The sequence below is a fragment of the Grampus griseus genome, assembly GCF_964374135.1.
Source record: "Grampus griseus genome assembly, chromosome: 14".
Lineage (NCBI taxonomy): Eukaryota > Metazoa > Chordata > Mammalia > Artiodactyla > Delphinidae > Grampus > Grampus griseus.
Genome location: NC_139008.1, coordinates 85,313,455 through 85,328,938, shown reverse-complemented (window position 1 = coordinate 85,328,938; position 15,484 = coordinate 85,313,455). Strand labels below are relative to the sequence as shown.

General features: G+C 46.7%; 1 protein-coding gene across 1 annotated transcript in view; it reads right to left on the bottom strand.

Moving 5' to 3' along the window:
- The window catches only part of PHACTR3 (phosphatase and actin regulator 3), a gene marked incomplete at its 5' end in the record, with an annotated part of 236,614 nt that overhangs the window by 31,623 nt on the left and 189,507 nt on the right, over positions 1–15,484 (bottom strand). Inside the window, one exon of the mRNA XM_082671318.1 lies at positions 3,687–3,840. Coding sequence (XP_082527444.1) covers positions 3,687–3,840 — 154 coding nt within the window. The remainder of the gene's footprint in view (positions 1–3,686; positions 3,841–15,484) is intronic.

The following is a 15,484-nucleotide window of genomic DNA, read 5'->3' as shown; positions in this document are numbered from 1 at the left end:
TGTCGGGCATCCTTAAATGGCGTGCACACAACCCAACTGAAGCAAGACAGAAATTTCTAGAACTCGCCCACTGTGTGAGGCACGGGAGCTGCGGGTCTGTAATACTCTGCGGATTCACTTACACACGCCGTAAAGGTGAGCTGGGCTCCCATATAGAAAGGGGGTGACCGTGATCACAGGGCTTTACTCCTCCTTTACTCCCAAGCTGACTCCGACTTCATGCAAATCCCCAGAGCCAGCACACAGAGTCAGGGGAGACCGTGACCACTTCATCCAGAAAAGCCCTAGGAGCGCCCAAAAGATAAAAAAGTAAAGGGTCCGGGGCTTCCCTGGTGGCGCAGTGGTTGGGAGTCCGCCTGCCGATGCAGGGGACGCGGGTTCGTGCCCCGGTCCGGGAAGATCCCACATGCCGCGGAGCAACTGGGCCCGTGAGCCATGGCCGCTGAGCCTGCGTGTCCGGAGCCTGTGTCCCGCAACGGGGGGGGGTCGCCAACAGTGAGAGGCCCGCGTACCGCAAAAAAAAAAAAAAAAAAAAAAAAAAAGAGTAAGGGTCTGGAAATTTTTAAAAATACACAGTACGAAAACACCGACTGCACTTCAGGATACAGTGAATGGCACGTTGCCACAGCAACCAGAGGCTGAATTATTCAGCAAGCGATGGCAGAAGAACCTCTGAAAGGCGGCAAAACAAAGACAAACGATCCAATTAAACCATTTCTGCAGGGGAAACAAACCGGGCCGGCCAGGAAGGCTACGTCTGCCCGCCTGGAATGTGACTTCTCAACCACGCTCTCTTCGTGTCTAATTCTGGGGTCGCTTTTCCGTTTTTAAACATGGTGACAAACGTCCAAGGAGCTACTATGTTCTAGTCCAAGCTTTAAAATGAGTTACAGATTCCGTCCAGGGCCTGTGTCTGGGGTATCACTTACTTAGGAGTCCTTTGAGGTTTCCCAGCACCCCACCTTTTCCCACCTCCCGTCTGCACTGGGAGACAGGAGTGGGGTCCCCAGAGTTCTCTTAAGCCGAGCACCGTCATGACCATTTTGTTATCCTTGAATCACATATGCTACAATGTTTACTATTTTTTTTTAAATTCACTTAATAGTCTATCTTGAAAGAGAAGTTAGTTTGTTTAGCAAATAGAAAACCATTATCGCTTGGCATGATTAGATGACAACTGCAAAAATAATACGTGTAAACATCATCTTTTTGACTTTCGGGCAGGGAAGGATGTTTTAAAACATGGCACAAACAATATGGACCATAAAGTATATCAGGGCCCAGGAAACCTTGCCCCGTGGGCTGCTGTTTATGTTTGTACATAAAGTCGCATTGGCATGCAGCCGCACTCACCACGCATTGGCCACGCGTTAGCGTGACGACAAAGTCGTGCGGTCACAGCAGACACAGTAGGATCCACAGAGCCAGAAATATTCAGTATCTGACTCTTCACAGAAAAAGTCTGCTGACACCTGAAGTATATGAGCGATAATCTGATAACGTTAAAAATAAAAAACTTTCCCACATCAAAGGAAAGCATGAACAAAATGACAATACCAGTCCTGAAGAGGGAGAAGAGGTGTCATTCACAGACCTGGAAAAGACTGGAAGCTGCAATTTCCAGGGTAAAATCCTCAAATCATTAAGATAAAGAAAACTGCAGGTAATGTACATGAAAGGAACTGAAAAAAAACAGACAGCTAATAAACACTGAAAAAAAAGTTCAATCTCATTAGAAACGAGAGGAAACCACGCCTCCTGCGATGGTGCATCCCGTCCATGAGACAGGCAACAAGGACACCAAGCTTCATCTGCCAGCATATCCCCTTGGCCATGAGATCGATGCACCTGTGTTTCCACCCCTCCTTCCTTCCCACCCATAAGCATTTACTGAGCACCCATCTGGTCTGTACAAAGCCCCAGAGTGGGTACCAGCCACGCAGGAAGAGGTCTGAGGATGCTTCCGGGAATATGGAGCTCAGGGGAGCTCTCTCCCTCATTACCCACAACTGTATCTCTCGCAATGGTCACGGCGCCTGCCTGCCCCTCATTTGAGTAAAATAAGCCTTTGCTGAATGACCAGACACAGAGTGATAAGTGTGTGGTGGGTTGACAATCTCACTGCAATCAGGCTAAGAACGTCCAACCTGCAGAGGCCCCCTCAACCCGTTAATATCAGGGATTTCGTTAAAATACCCCTCTCAGCCCGGAGACTCATCAGGTCGGGGTGGGGCTCACCAATCTGTATTTTAAAAAGCTTCTCCCTGGTCTGGGTTCAGAGCCGATACAGGAGGAGGGGCTGAGGACCCGGCTCCCAGGCCCCACGAGCCATGGTGAGCACCGACTTACTGAGCACCTACTTTGTGCCAGGGCTCGGCCGTATGCCTTCCTTACGGGATCTCCCCCCAAATTCACAATGACCTAGACAGCATCAGCACCCCACCTTATAGACGAGAAAACCAAGACCCGGGGAGGTAAGGCCGCTGGTCCCAGGTCCCCCAGCACGTCAGCACAGAGCAGGGCTATGTGATTCCAAGCCCTCAGGACCCCAGCTGGGGACCCCGGCCCCTGCAGAAATGGGCGCCATGCTGAGCCCGCCCCTCCCCCACCGTGATCCCGCAGCTGGTATCATCCCCATTTTACAGGTAAGCTGAGCCCGCCCCTCCCCCACCGTGATCCCGCAGCTGGTATCATCCCCATTTTACAGGTAAGCTGAGCCCGCCCCTCCTCCACCGTGATCCCGCAGCTGGTATCATCCCCATTTTACAGGTAAGCTGAGCCCGCCCCTCCCCCACCGTGATCCCGCAGCTGGTATCATCCCCATTTTACAGGTAAGAAAACCGAGGCCCACAATGACAGCATCTGGGCGCTGGGCTTCACCCCCTCACACTCATTGCCCCCCGCTCTGAAAAAACTCAAAGCATTTCGGAGGGTGGCAACACGGGGGCCCAAGCTCCCCGGCAGAGAGCAGAGACAAGGGCCCGTCCACCCGAAACGAGGAGACCTGAGCCTCGGGCAGAGGAAAGACCACCTGGAGGAGAAGTCCAGGGCGACCTTCAGATCAGGGGTCCTCGACTGGGGGATGGCTCCGTGCCCCAGGGGACACTTGGCAGTAACTGGAGACACTTGCTTGTCACCATGGGAGGCAGGGTGAGGGGCTGTGAGCATCTCCAGGGTAGAGGCCAGGGACGCTGCTAAACGTCCTACCGCGCACAGGACGGCCCCATCAGTGTCATCCGGCCCTGAACATCAGGGGCCCCGAGTTCGGGAGATCCTGCTTCCGGCCCTCGCTCCTCCGGAGGGCAGGGGGGCACCACAGACCAGTAGCGCCGGCAGCCCCCCGGAGCCTGTCCACACCATAGGCCTTGCTTGGCTTCTATAACCAGTGCTTCTCCCCAGGAAAGAGTGGCCCCAGGGGGATCGGGCAATGTCTGGGGACAGTGTTGGCTGTCACAGGGGCGTGCAGCCTGCAGAGGCCAGTGGGCTGCCAAGCATCCGACAGCGCCCCGACGGCCCCCGCAGTGAAGAGCCGTCTGGCCCTGAGCGTCGACAGTGGCAAGGCTGGGAAACCCCGCCCCGGGCACTGCGTTTGGGGCCGGGACAGCGCAGTGTGGGGAAGGTGGGACATCCGAGGGGTCGGGCTGCAGGGCCGGGACCAGCTCCCACTGTGTCCACGCGCCACTTACTTGGAGAGTTTCATCTCAATCTGCTGCCGGATCTCCTGCCTCTCTTCGGCCGTCCTCCTGGGGAAGATATTGCGGTCTTCCAGTTCCTGCTTGCTGGGCCGGTTCCTCAGTTTCACTGCCAGGAGCTCCTTCTTGCACTTCCTCGGCAGTGTTCCTAAGACAAGGGGCACCGAGAAAGCGGGTGTCAGGGGGTCGCTGGCTGCCAGTGCGGCCAGCACTTCCCACCCTCCTGCAGGAAAGAACCTGGACCAGAGCCACGCGGGCACGTCTGGCAGCTGTAATGCCCTCCAGCGAACGCTGGGCAACGCACCTCCCTTCACAAAGGCCCACACACAACCATGCCTTCCACAGGTGCGGGATCGTTCATGCAGCCGGGGTCTCCAGAGACAGTCCCGGTCGACACCCTTTGCCCCAGAGCAGTTACTAGTAGCGCCACGTTTTCCTTCAGAAGTGCCCAGGTGCAGATCATAAATTACAGTTACTTTACCCATGGTGGTCTGTCCCCCCATCCCCCTGTCACCCCCCTCTCCCCTCTGCCTGTGACCCCGTGGCCATGTGGGTCCTCTTCCATTCCTGGACGATCCCAACTCAGGGTCTCTGCACCATGTCTTTCCCATGGCGACCCCCCTGCTCTGCCTGGACCATCCAGGGCCGGCCACCTCCTGAATCACACTGCTGGCCTTGAGCCCTGCCCTCAAAGAGGCCCGATGGGTCCTCCAATCGCCATCACCCACCCGCTTAACTCCTCCCCTACCTGGTCTCTTTCTTGTTCACTAGTTTATCCTCCATCCCCTCCACTAGCTTTTAAGCTCGACAACAGTCTGTTCTCCTGGGTCCTGGAACAGTGTTGACGCAACAGGTTATCAAGGAACACGGCTGAGTGAGCCTGGTTCAGGGTCTAGGAGGCTGACATTGACTTTCAGTTCTACACACGTCCAAGCAGCAGAGTGACATCGGTGTGCATGTAAGGTCTTAAGGAACGACGACGTTTAAACGTATTGAAGAGCAGAAAAGGGGGCTGGCTGCATTCACGGGCGGAAAAGGAAACGGCATGGAGCTGCACGAAGAGCAGAGTCCTTACCTGCCCCGCGGCGAGCGCACGCGCTGACAACGGGCAGGGAACTCCGGAGCACGACACAGACTGCAGTTTTCCGGCGTGATGTTTTGCCCTTTTACTAGGGCATGGGTTTAAATCCCGGGGGCTCAGACCATCATCCAATGAGGTCAACCCCACAGGTGGAGGGAAACTTTATTTCTTAAGAATAATGGCTGGCCAAAGAAAGCCCATTCCTACTGTGGGGTACAGGAATACAAAGCAAGAAATGCCTAGTAAGGTGACAGTTTAACATAAGTCTGGGATAAAGTAAGATATAAAATATTGGACTTGACTGAGGCTTGAGTTTCTAATATGAACTTGTTTGCTGTGTGTTTTATTAGAGACAAAGAGAAAAATAATGACCCCCAAAGCCATTTCAGCCAGGGCTCCAGCCCGATTTTGTTTTAATAGCTTTATACATGACTAGAGTCCTGTATTTATAGAATCATGAAGGCCTAAGGCAGTCACATGCATTTTTCTGTTGATCTTTACTGCATGGTCTGGGGGAAATTGAAAGCTAAACTGGCATTTATGAACTGAGGGAGTCTCAAAGGCCTCAGGACAAATCCTTCGTGAATGTCAAAGGTCTGCTAGGTGGCGAGAAGGACTGCCATGTTTAGACAACGGTAATATGCTAACCACGAAACTACACCGAATGTGGTTTCATCTTTCTAGCTTTCGATAAAGAATGTCTTTAAGCCTACTGCAAATGTCGCGGCATACTTGTCATTACAAACTTTAAGCATATTCGTTCTTAACTGAGATAAAGATTCTTTAATCAGAGATTTCTAGATGAAATGAGAATTCACTCCACAGGAAATCTCTGTGCTAAGAGCAATTAATTCTCCTCGGCTCAGTCATCCAGGCCCTAAGAGCACAGCATGGCACCCAGTAGGGCCACGATGAACACGTCTGGGCTGACGGTCTTCCCCAAGCTATCAGGGGGTCAACAGGTTTGACTACTTAAAAGTCAAAAAGGGAAACTTCCAGACAAATAGCTTAAAGGGAGGGCTTTTCATGAAGTTGAGGGGCACTTCTGCACAACTGAGGGAATTCTTCTAAACGAGCAGGGGATCCAGAGCAGGATGTGACACTGAGAGACAGAGGCCAGGGGACCTTCCTGTCCTGACGATGGGAACAAGCCACCCTCTCCCCCAAAGGCCCCCAAACACACTTGTGATCCTACCTTTGGGGCCAGAAATCCCACCTCCAAGAGTCTGCTCCCAAAACAAATGGGACAAGCACACAAAACACACATAAGAGGGTGTTCACGCAGCCTCATTTACGAAAGACAGAAAGTAAACACAGCCGAAATACAAGACAGCATGTGTTACATTACGGCGCCTCTGTAGCATGTGAATATCGTCAACCTATCATGAACCTAAAAGCAGTGGTATATACATTACTGAGGGACAAAAAGACAGACGTGATATGTTGCTAAGAAAAGCAACTTGTAGGAAAGCATGTACTTTTATATATAAATATATCTGTGTATGTGTTTGCATCTAATTTTGTAAGAATTTATAATCTTCTTATAAATCGGCATAGAGATGCCAGGAATGGATTTTACTTATTAATTTTGGTTTTCTGTATTTTATTTTTAATCATCAACATAGCTTCCTTATATCAAAATAATTGCTTAAAAAGAAACACCTTTGTGGAGTGACAGCAGTGAAGATGGTGGAAAATTCTCTCTATAAAAGCAACAAGAAAACTGCAAAATCATCAGAGTCAACTTTTTCAGAACTCTGTAAATTAACTAAAGGGTTGCAGCGACACAGGGCGTCTTTATTCAAGGAAAACTGGATGACTCTCAGGAAGAATGTTTTACTCTGTCCCTTTCTCCATCTTGGCAGCAGCCTCGAAGCAGTCTGTTTTCTGCTGAAAACCAGGGACCTGGCAGCCACTGGGGGGAGGGGAACAGGCTTCATTCCCAAAGAGCTGTCATCATTTGACCTGTCGCTGGTTCTCTGAAGTCCCCGCTGCAAGGCTGTCCACATTGGATCTGACTCAGAGCTGGCCCAATGCAAAACTACCTTCTCCCCAGGGGCGTGTTTGTCAAAAACAATACTGTCTTTCCAAGCGCAAGGCTTTCATTTATCTTTAGACCAGTCTTCCTCAATACTCTATGGAGTTCTTGATTGGCCAAAGGCAATAAAAATCAATGCATAGGCCAAATATTGTAAGTCAATTAAAAGAAAAACCTTATTAGAGAAAAAGGGACTGAGAAAATATTTGAAGAGATTATAGTTGAAAACTTCCCTAATATGGGAAAGGAAATAGTTAATCAAGTCCAGGAAGCACAGAGAGTCCCATACAGGATAAATCCAAGGAGAAACACGTCAAGACACATATTAATCAAACTATCAAAAATTAAATACAAAGAACAAATATTAAAAGCAGCAAGGGAAAAACAACACATAAGGGAATCCCCATAAGGTTAACAGCTGATCTTTCAGCAGAAACTCTGCAAGCCAGAAGGGAGTGGCAGGACATACTTAAAGTGATGAAGGAGCAAAACCTACAACCAAGATTACTCTACCCAGCAAGGATCTCATTCAGATTTGAGGGAGAAATTAAAACCTTTAAAGACAAGCAAAAGCTAAGAGAATTCAGCCCACCAAACCAGCTTTACAACAAATACTAAAGGAACTTCTCTAGGCAGGAAACACAAGAGAAGGAAAAGACCTACAAAAACAAACCCAAAACAATTAAGAAATGGTGACAGGAACATACATATTGATAATTACTGTAAATGTAAATGCTCCAACCAAAAGACAAAGACTGGCTGAACGGATACAAAAACAAGACCCTTATATATGCTGTCTACAAGAGACCCACTTCAGACCTAGGGACACATATGGACTGAAAGTGAGGGGATGGAAAAAGATATTCCATGCAAATGGAAATCAAAAGAAGGCTGGAGTAGCAATTCTCATATCAGACAAAATAGACTTTAAAATAAAGACTATTACAAGAGACAAAGAAGGACACTACATAATGATCAAGGGGCCAATCCAAGAAGAAGATATAACAACTGTAAATATTTATGCACCCAACATAGGAGCACCTCAATACATAAGGCAAATGCTAACAGCCATAAGGGGAGAAATTGACAGTAACACATTCATAGTAGGGGACTTTAACACCCCACTTTCACCAATGGGCAGATCATCCAAAATGAAAATAAATAAGGAAACACAAGCTTTAAATGATACATTAAACAAGATGGGCTTAATTGATATTTATAGGACATTCCATCCCAAACAACAGAATACACATTTTTCTCAAGTGCTCATGGAACATTCTCCAGGATAGATCATATCCTGGGTCACAAATCAAGCCTTGGTAAATGTAAGAAAATTGAAATCGTATCAAGTATCTTTTCCGACCACAACGCTATGAGACTAGATATCGATTACAGGAAAAGATCTGTAAGAAATATAAACACACACTACTTAATAACCAAGAGATCACTGAAGAAGTCAAAGAGGAAATCAAAGAATACCTAGAAACAAATGACAATGAAAACATGACGACCCAAAACCTATGGGATGCAGCAAACGCAGTTCTAAGAGGGAAGTTTATAGCAATACAATCCTACCTTAAGAAACAAGAAACATCTCAAATAAACAACCTAAACTTACACCTAAATCAATTAGAGAAAGAAGAACAATAAAAACCCAAAGTTAGCAGAAGGAAAGAAATCATAAAGATCAGATCAGAAATAAATGAAAAAGAAATGAAGGAAACGATAGCAAAGATCAATAAAATTAAAAACGGGTTCTTTGAGAAGATAAACAAAATTGATAAACCATTAACCAGACTTGTCCAGAAAAAAGAGAAGACTCAAATCAACAGAATTAGAAATGAAAAAGGAGATGTAACTACTGACACTGCAGAAATACAAAGGATCATGAGAGATTACTACAAGCAACTATATGCCAATAAAATGGACAACCTGGAAGAAATGGACAAATTCTTAGAAAGGCACAATCTGCCAAGACTGAATCAGGAAGAAATAGAAAATATGAACAGACCAATCACAAGCACTGAAATTGAAACTGTGATTAAAAATCTTCCAACAAACAAAATCCCTGGACCAGATGGCTTCACAGGCGAATTCTATCAAACATTTAGAGAAGAGCTAACACTTATCCTTCTCAAACTCTTCCAAAATATAGCAGAAGGAACACTCCCAAATTCATTCTACGAGGCCACGATCACTCTGATACCGAAACCAGACAAAGATGTCACAAAGAAAGAAAACTACAGGCCAATATCAGTGATGAACATAGATGCAAAATCCTCAACAGAACACTAGCAAACAGAATCCAACAGCACTTTAAAAGGATCATACACTATGATCAAGTGGGATTTATCCCAGGAATGCAAGGATTCTTCCTTATTTACACATCAATCAACATGATACACCATATTAACAAGTTGAAGGAGAAAAACCATATGATAATCTCAATAGATGCAGAGAAAACTCTTGACAAAATTCAACACCCATTTATGATAAAATCCCTCAAGAAAGTAGGCATTGAGGGAACTTTCCTCAATATAATAAAGGCCATATATGAAAAACCCACAGCCAACATCGTCCTCAATGGTGAAAAACTGAAAGTATTTCCACTAAGATCAGGAAAAAGACAAGGTTGCCCACTCTCACCACTCTTATTCAACATAGTTTTGGAAGTTTTAGCCACAGCAATCAGAGAAGAAAAGGAAACAAAAGGAATCCGAATCGGAAAAGAAGAAGTAAAGCTGTCACTGTTTGCAGATGACATGATACTATACATAGAGAATCCTAAAGATGCTACCAGAAAACTACTAGAGCTAATCAATGAATTTGGTAAAGTAGCAGGATACAAAATTAATGCACAGAAATCTCTGGCATTCCTATACACTACTGATGAAAAATCTGAAAGTGAAATCAAGAAAAAACTCCCATTTACCATTGCAACATAAAGAATAAAATATCTAGGAATAAACCTACCTAAGGAGACAAAAGACCTGTATGCAGAAAATTATAAGACACTGATGAAAGCAATTAAAAATGATACAAATAGATGGAGAGATATATCATGTTCTTGGGTTGGAAGAATCAACATTGTGAAAATGACTATACTACCCAAAGCAATCTACAGATTCAATGCAATCCCTATCAAATTACCACTGGCATTTTTCACAGAACTAGAACAAAAATCTTCACAATTTGTATGGAAACACAAAAGACCCCGAATAGCCAAAGCAATCTTATGAAAAATGGAGCTGGAGGAATCAGGCTCCCTGACTTCATACCATACTACAAAGCTACAGTAATCAAGACAGTATGGTACTGGCACAGAAACAGAAAGACAGATCAATGGAACAGGATAGAAAGCCCAGAGATAAACCCAGGCACATATGGTCACCTTATCTTTGATAAAGGAGGCAAGAATATACAGTGGAGAAAAGACAGCCTCTTCAATAAGTGGTGCTGGGAAAACTGGTCAGCTACATGTAAAAGAATGAAATTAGAACACTCCCTAACACCATACACAAAAATAAACTCAAAATGGATTAAACACCTAAATGTAAGGCCAGACACCATCAAAGTCTTCGAGGAAAACATAGGCAGAACACTCTATGACATACACCACAGCAAGGTCCTTTTTGACCCACCTCCTAGAGAAATGGAAATAAAAACAAAAATAAACAAATGGGACCTAATGAAACTAAAAAGCTTTTGCACAGCAAAGGAAACCATAAACAAGATGAAAAGACAACCCTCAGAATAGGAGAAAATATTTGCAGATGAAGCAACTGACAAAGGATTAATCTCCAAAACATACAAGCAACACATGCAGCTCAATATCAAAAAAAACAAACAACCCAATCCAAAAATGGGCAGAAGACCTAAACAGACATTTCTCCAAAGAAGATATACAGACTGCCAACAAACACATGAAAGAATACTCAACATCCGTAATCATTAGAGAAATGCAAATCAAAACTACAATGAGATATCATCTCACACCAGTCAGAATGCCATCATCAAAAAATTTACAAACAGTAAATGCTGGAGAGGGTGTGGAGAAAAGGGAACACTCTTGCACCGTTGGTGGGAATGTAAATTGATACAGCCACTGTGGAGAAAAGTATGGAGGTTCCTTAACAAACTAAAAATAGAACTACCATATGACCCAGCAATCCCACTACTGGGCATATACCCTGAGAAAAGCATAATTCAAAAAGAGTCATTTACCAAAATGTTCATTGCAGTTCTATTTACAATAACCAGGACATGGAAACAACCTAAGTGCCCATCAACAGATAAATGGATAAAGAAGATGTGGCACATATATACAATGGAATATTACTCAGCCATCAAAAGGAACGAAACTGAGTTATTTGTAGTGAGATGGATGGACCTAGAGACTGTCATACAGAGTGAAGTCAGAAAGAGAAAAACAAATACCGTATGCTAACACATATATATGTAATCGAAAAAAAAAAAGAGAAAAACAAATCGTCAGAAGAACCTAGGGGCAAGATGGGAATAAAGATGCCGACCTACTAGAGAATGGACTTGAGGATACAGGGAGGGGTAAGGGTAAGCTGGGACAAAGTGAGAGAGTGGCATGGACATATATACACTAACAAACGTAAAACAGATAGCTAGTGGGAAGCAGCCGCATAGCACAGGGAGATCAGCTCAGTGCTTTGTGACCGCCTAGAGGGGTGGGATAGGGAGGGTGGGAGGGAGGGAGACACAAGAGGGAAGAGATATGGGGACATATGTATATGTATAACTGATTCACTTTGTTATACAGCAGAAACTAACACACCATTGTAAAGCAATTATACTCCAATAAAGATGTTAAAAAAAAAAAAAAGTAAAACCTTGATGTTACCAGATCCAGCTCAACTCCAGCGAATGTTGGAGAGTTTTTCCCACACACAGCTGACAGACAGGGCTCAGGAAGCAGGGTGGGCAATGCTGGCTCTTCTCCCAGGACCCAGCATGGCCCAGAGAGCTGCTGACCCCAGAGCTCTGGGCTCCACCTCACCGGGCGGGGGGCAGCCTCCCGATCTCCACGCAGGCCGACACACCAGCGTGTGTGGGACTCAGAACATACCCTCAACCCCGTCTCATCAGCGCCCATTAGCCACCCGGTGGAGAAAGGATGCTCGTGGGGGGTCTCAGGCCTTGGACCACTCTCTTCCTTGTGAAGCCTCCCTTCTCTCTCCCTACGCACCACTGGCCGGCATCCTCCCACTGCCATAGCCACGCCTCTGTCTCCTTTGCTGGTTCTGCATCATCTCCCCTCTAGACGTGGGTGAGCCCAGGACTCAACCCTCAAACCCCTCCTCCACGCTTGCTTCCTACACAACCTCTTCAGTCCCACGACACTAAGGACCAGCTGCCAACGCTCAGAATCTCCCTCTCCAGCTACATCCTCTCTCCTGAATCCATGGTGCATCTTTGGCTTCCTTCATGATGTCTCTACCCAGGCCCCAATCAGGCATCTCAAACTTAGCACGTCCACAACTGAGCTCCTGTTTTCTTGCTGATAGGTCAAGCGACAGAACCGAGATTCATCCCCAGGCCTGAGCTCGGCATCCACACTCTTAGCCGTGACCTTCGCAGATCCGTTAGGTTCAGCAAGGCACCATCTCTAGTGCACCTGTTGTACGCCTGGCCCCCAAGAGCAGAAATGAGGACCACGTGGTGCACGCCCCACTGAGCTCACTCAGGTGAGGGAGGGAGACGTGAAAACAAGCCCCTGTAACGATCTGAAACACATTATGTGTGTTCCTATTTGCACATCCTCACAACGTATTCTAATTATCTGTTTGTGTGGCTTTCCCTAACCACAGTCATCATCTGAGCTTGAAACATTTTCACTCAATGGAGAAAAACAAATCTGGTGAGCTCCTCCACGGAGCGGACTCTGCCTTGTTCATTTCTTTCCCTGCACAAACTCGGGAAGTGTCTGCTGAATTACACAGCACAAGGAGGAATGAACAGGCCACACGAGGAAGGGCGCTTGTCAAGATCAAGGAAGGGTTTCTGAAGGAAGCAGCATCTGGGCTGGAACCTATGAGAAGGATTCCCTCCTGAGGACCCGTCATATCAGAACCCAGCTGGTTCCATAGAAGGGATGTACCATGAAAACTTGTCTCGGGCTCCAAAGTAAGAGTGGTGACTTTAACTTCTACTTCTGACCAGGATGGAGTAATACACACTGAATTTCCCACCCATAAATAAAACAAACAAAAATCAAAATATATGAAACAATGGTTTTGATGATACTGGAAAAGACAGTGACCCCCGAGATGGGAATCAAATAAAGCGAACCCTATGCTGACCCAGCTTACTGCCTCTGGAGATTTCCTGGGCCATGGACCGGGGAGAGGCAACAGGAAGAGCTTGGAAAACTACCTGAGTTGAAAAGATGAAGCCTTAGAGACCGAGACAGCAAGAGTCTGTGGGTGGAAATGGGAGGCAGAGCAACACAGACAGAAGTTGGAGATCTGCAGAACCAGACAGTGGACGTAAACTCAATAAAATCAATGATCACATGAAGTGTAAACAGTCTGAACACCTTAACTAGAGGCAAAAATTCTTAGGATGGACAAAAAAGCAAGAGCCAACTACATGCTGCCTACAAAACATGCACTTTAAATAAAAAGATGCAAATATTATAGATGAAACGTACAAAGGGAAAATGAGGTACCATTCTAAGATTAATCAAGAGAAAGTTGAAGGGGTCTATTAACATCAGACAAGGGAGATTCCAGAGCAAAGGAGTTACTCAGGGATAAGGAGGATCGTCCCAAGTGATAGAGGGACAACTTCATTAGGAAGATGGGACAGTCCTAGATATTGATGGCCCTATTACGAGGGTCAAATACATGAAGCAAAAACTAATAGAACTGAGAGGGGTGGACAAATCTACAGTTATAGCTGGAGATTTCAGACCTCTGTCTACGTAACTGACAGAGCAAGCAGACAGAAGACGCGCAAGGAGGGACACATCCCTGCTGGTCCAGTGGGTAAGACTCCATGCTCCCAGTGCAGGGAGCCCGCGTTCGATTAATAGCCCTCGTGAGCATGGATATAAAAATCCTAAACAGAACGGTAGCAAATCCAATCCAACGATTTATACAAACGGTAACACATCAGGACCAGCTGGGAGGCAAAGTGGTTTATCATTTGAGAAGCAACCAATATCATTTACCAAATTAACAAGCTTTGAAAAAGAAAAAATAGATTAGGTCACCCTTCCATTTACGGGGTGTTTGCTGACTCTTATCAGAGCCCGCCGGCCCAGAGGGTTCCGCCCGCTCACCTCAACGGTGAGTTAACGAGAGGTAAGGTTAAGTTCAAGTTCACGGAGGTGGGAGCTGTCCCAGGTCACAGCTGGGTGCAGAGCTCAGGCTGTCTGCCTTCTGGCTCCGAGAAGCGTGATCTCTCACTCAGCTCTAAGAACAATGCACACACATTGCAAACAACCGAAGCACAAGAGCAGTACTGAGAGGAAAGGATCCCCTTTCCCCGCCCACATCTCGCCTCCAGAAGAAACCACGACGGGTGTTTTCTGGCACCTGCTTCCAGAACTCTTTCTCTACCATTAACCACTGACACGCCCACTTAACTCTTGTGTTTCACAGAAGCGGGATCGCACCACGCGCAGTACAGCAAAGAGCTGTTGCTCACACATCTGCTCCTAAAGGACGGACTGATCCAGCTCTTTCTCTTTTACGGCTGCAAAGGACCCCCGAGTGTGGATGCCACATAATCCCACCGCTTGTTGATCCAGCTCCCTGTGAACGGACATCTAGGTTAGTGCTTATTCCTGGTCTCTTCACCAGAGCTTCAGGGACTGCCCTCGTCCCTGTGTCTCCCTGCACGTGGATGAATATTCCCATCAGCTCGATCCCTGGCAAGGCGAGCATCCCTGAAGCGAAGCTGCCACGTATTTTAGGTTTAGACAGACGCTCCTCCCCCCCTCCCCCCTGGATCATTGCCTCGCGACTGCTTCCAGAACCACGGTCTTGAGAGGAGCTGTAAATGGGGTCGGGTATAAAGAAGAACAGAAGGCTGAGGAGTTAAAAATAAACTCAGCACGGGATCTTTTCCTCAATTAGTCACACTTTGGAATTTATCCTAAGGACATCATTACAGAGACGCGCCAAGTCTTGGCTACAAGGATGCGTATACTCCCGCCGTCTTCCCCCCAAACTGCAGACTGGCAACTGTGGAATCCAGGGGGCTCGGCCGCTTGAGGCTTTGGCATTTGAGTGGGAGGCGGCGGAAGGCATGGGTGCCCCGAGAGTGGAGCAGGGCGGGGATGCCCCCCCCCACGGCGGCAGGAGCCCCGTGTGAGGAGTCCTCGCACCTGCCTCGGCACGAGCAGGGATGCTGTGGGGCCGTCTTTAACCTGCTGTGGATTTTCCATTTCAGACTTCATACTTTTCAATTCTGGAATCTGCATTTTATAGTTTCTTTTTCTCTTTTATAGTTTCTGGTTCTCTGCAAAGATTCTCCATCTGTTCATTCATCCTGTTCCTTAAGACCCTGAACATGTTCACAACGATGGCAGGTCTATTTTGGTTTTGAACATGGTCGTCTACTCCGTGGCATGTTCCTTACTCCGGAGGCTTGGCCTTCCTGGGGTTTTGAAAGACGGTCCACGGTGCTCTCCGA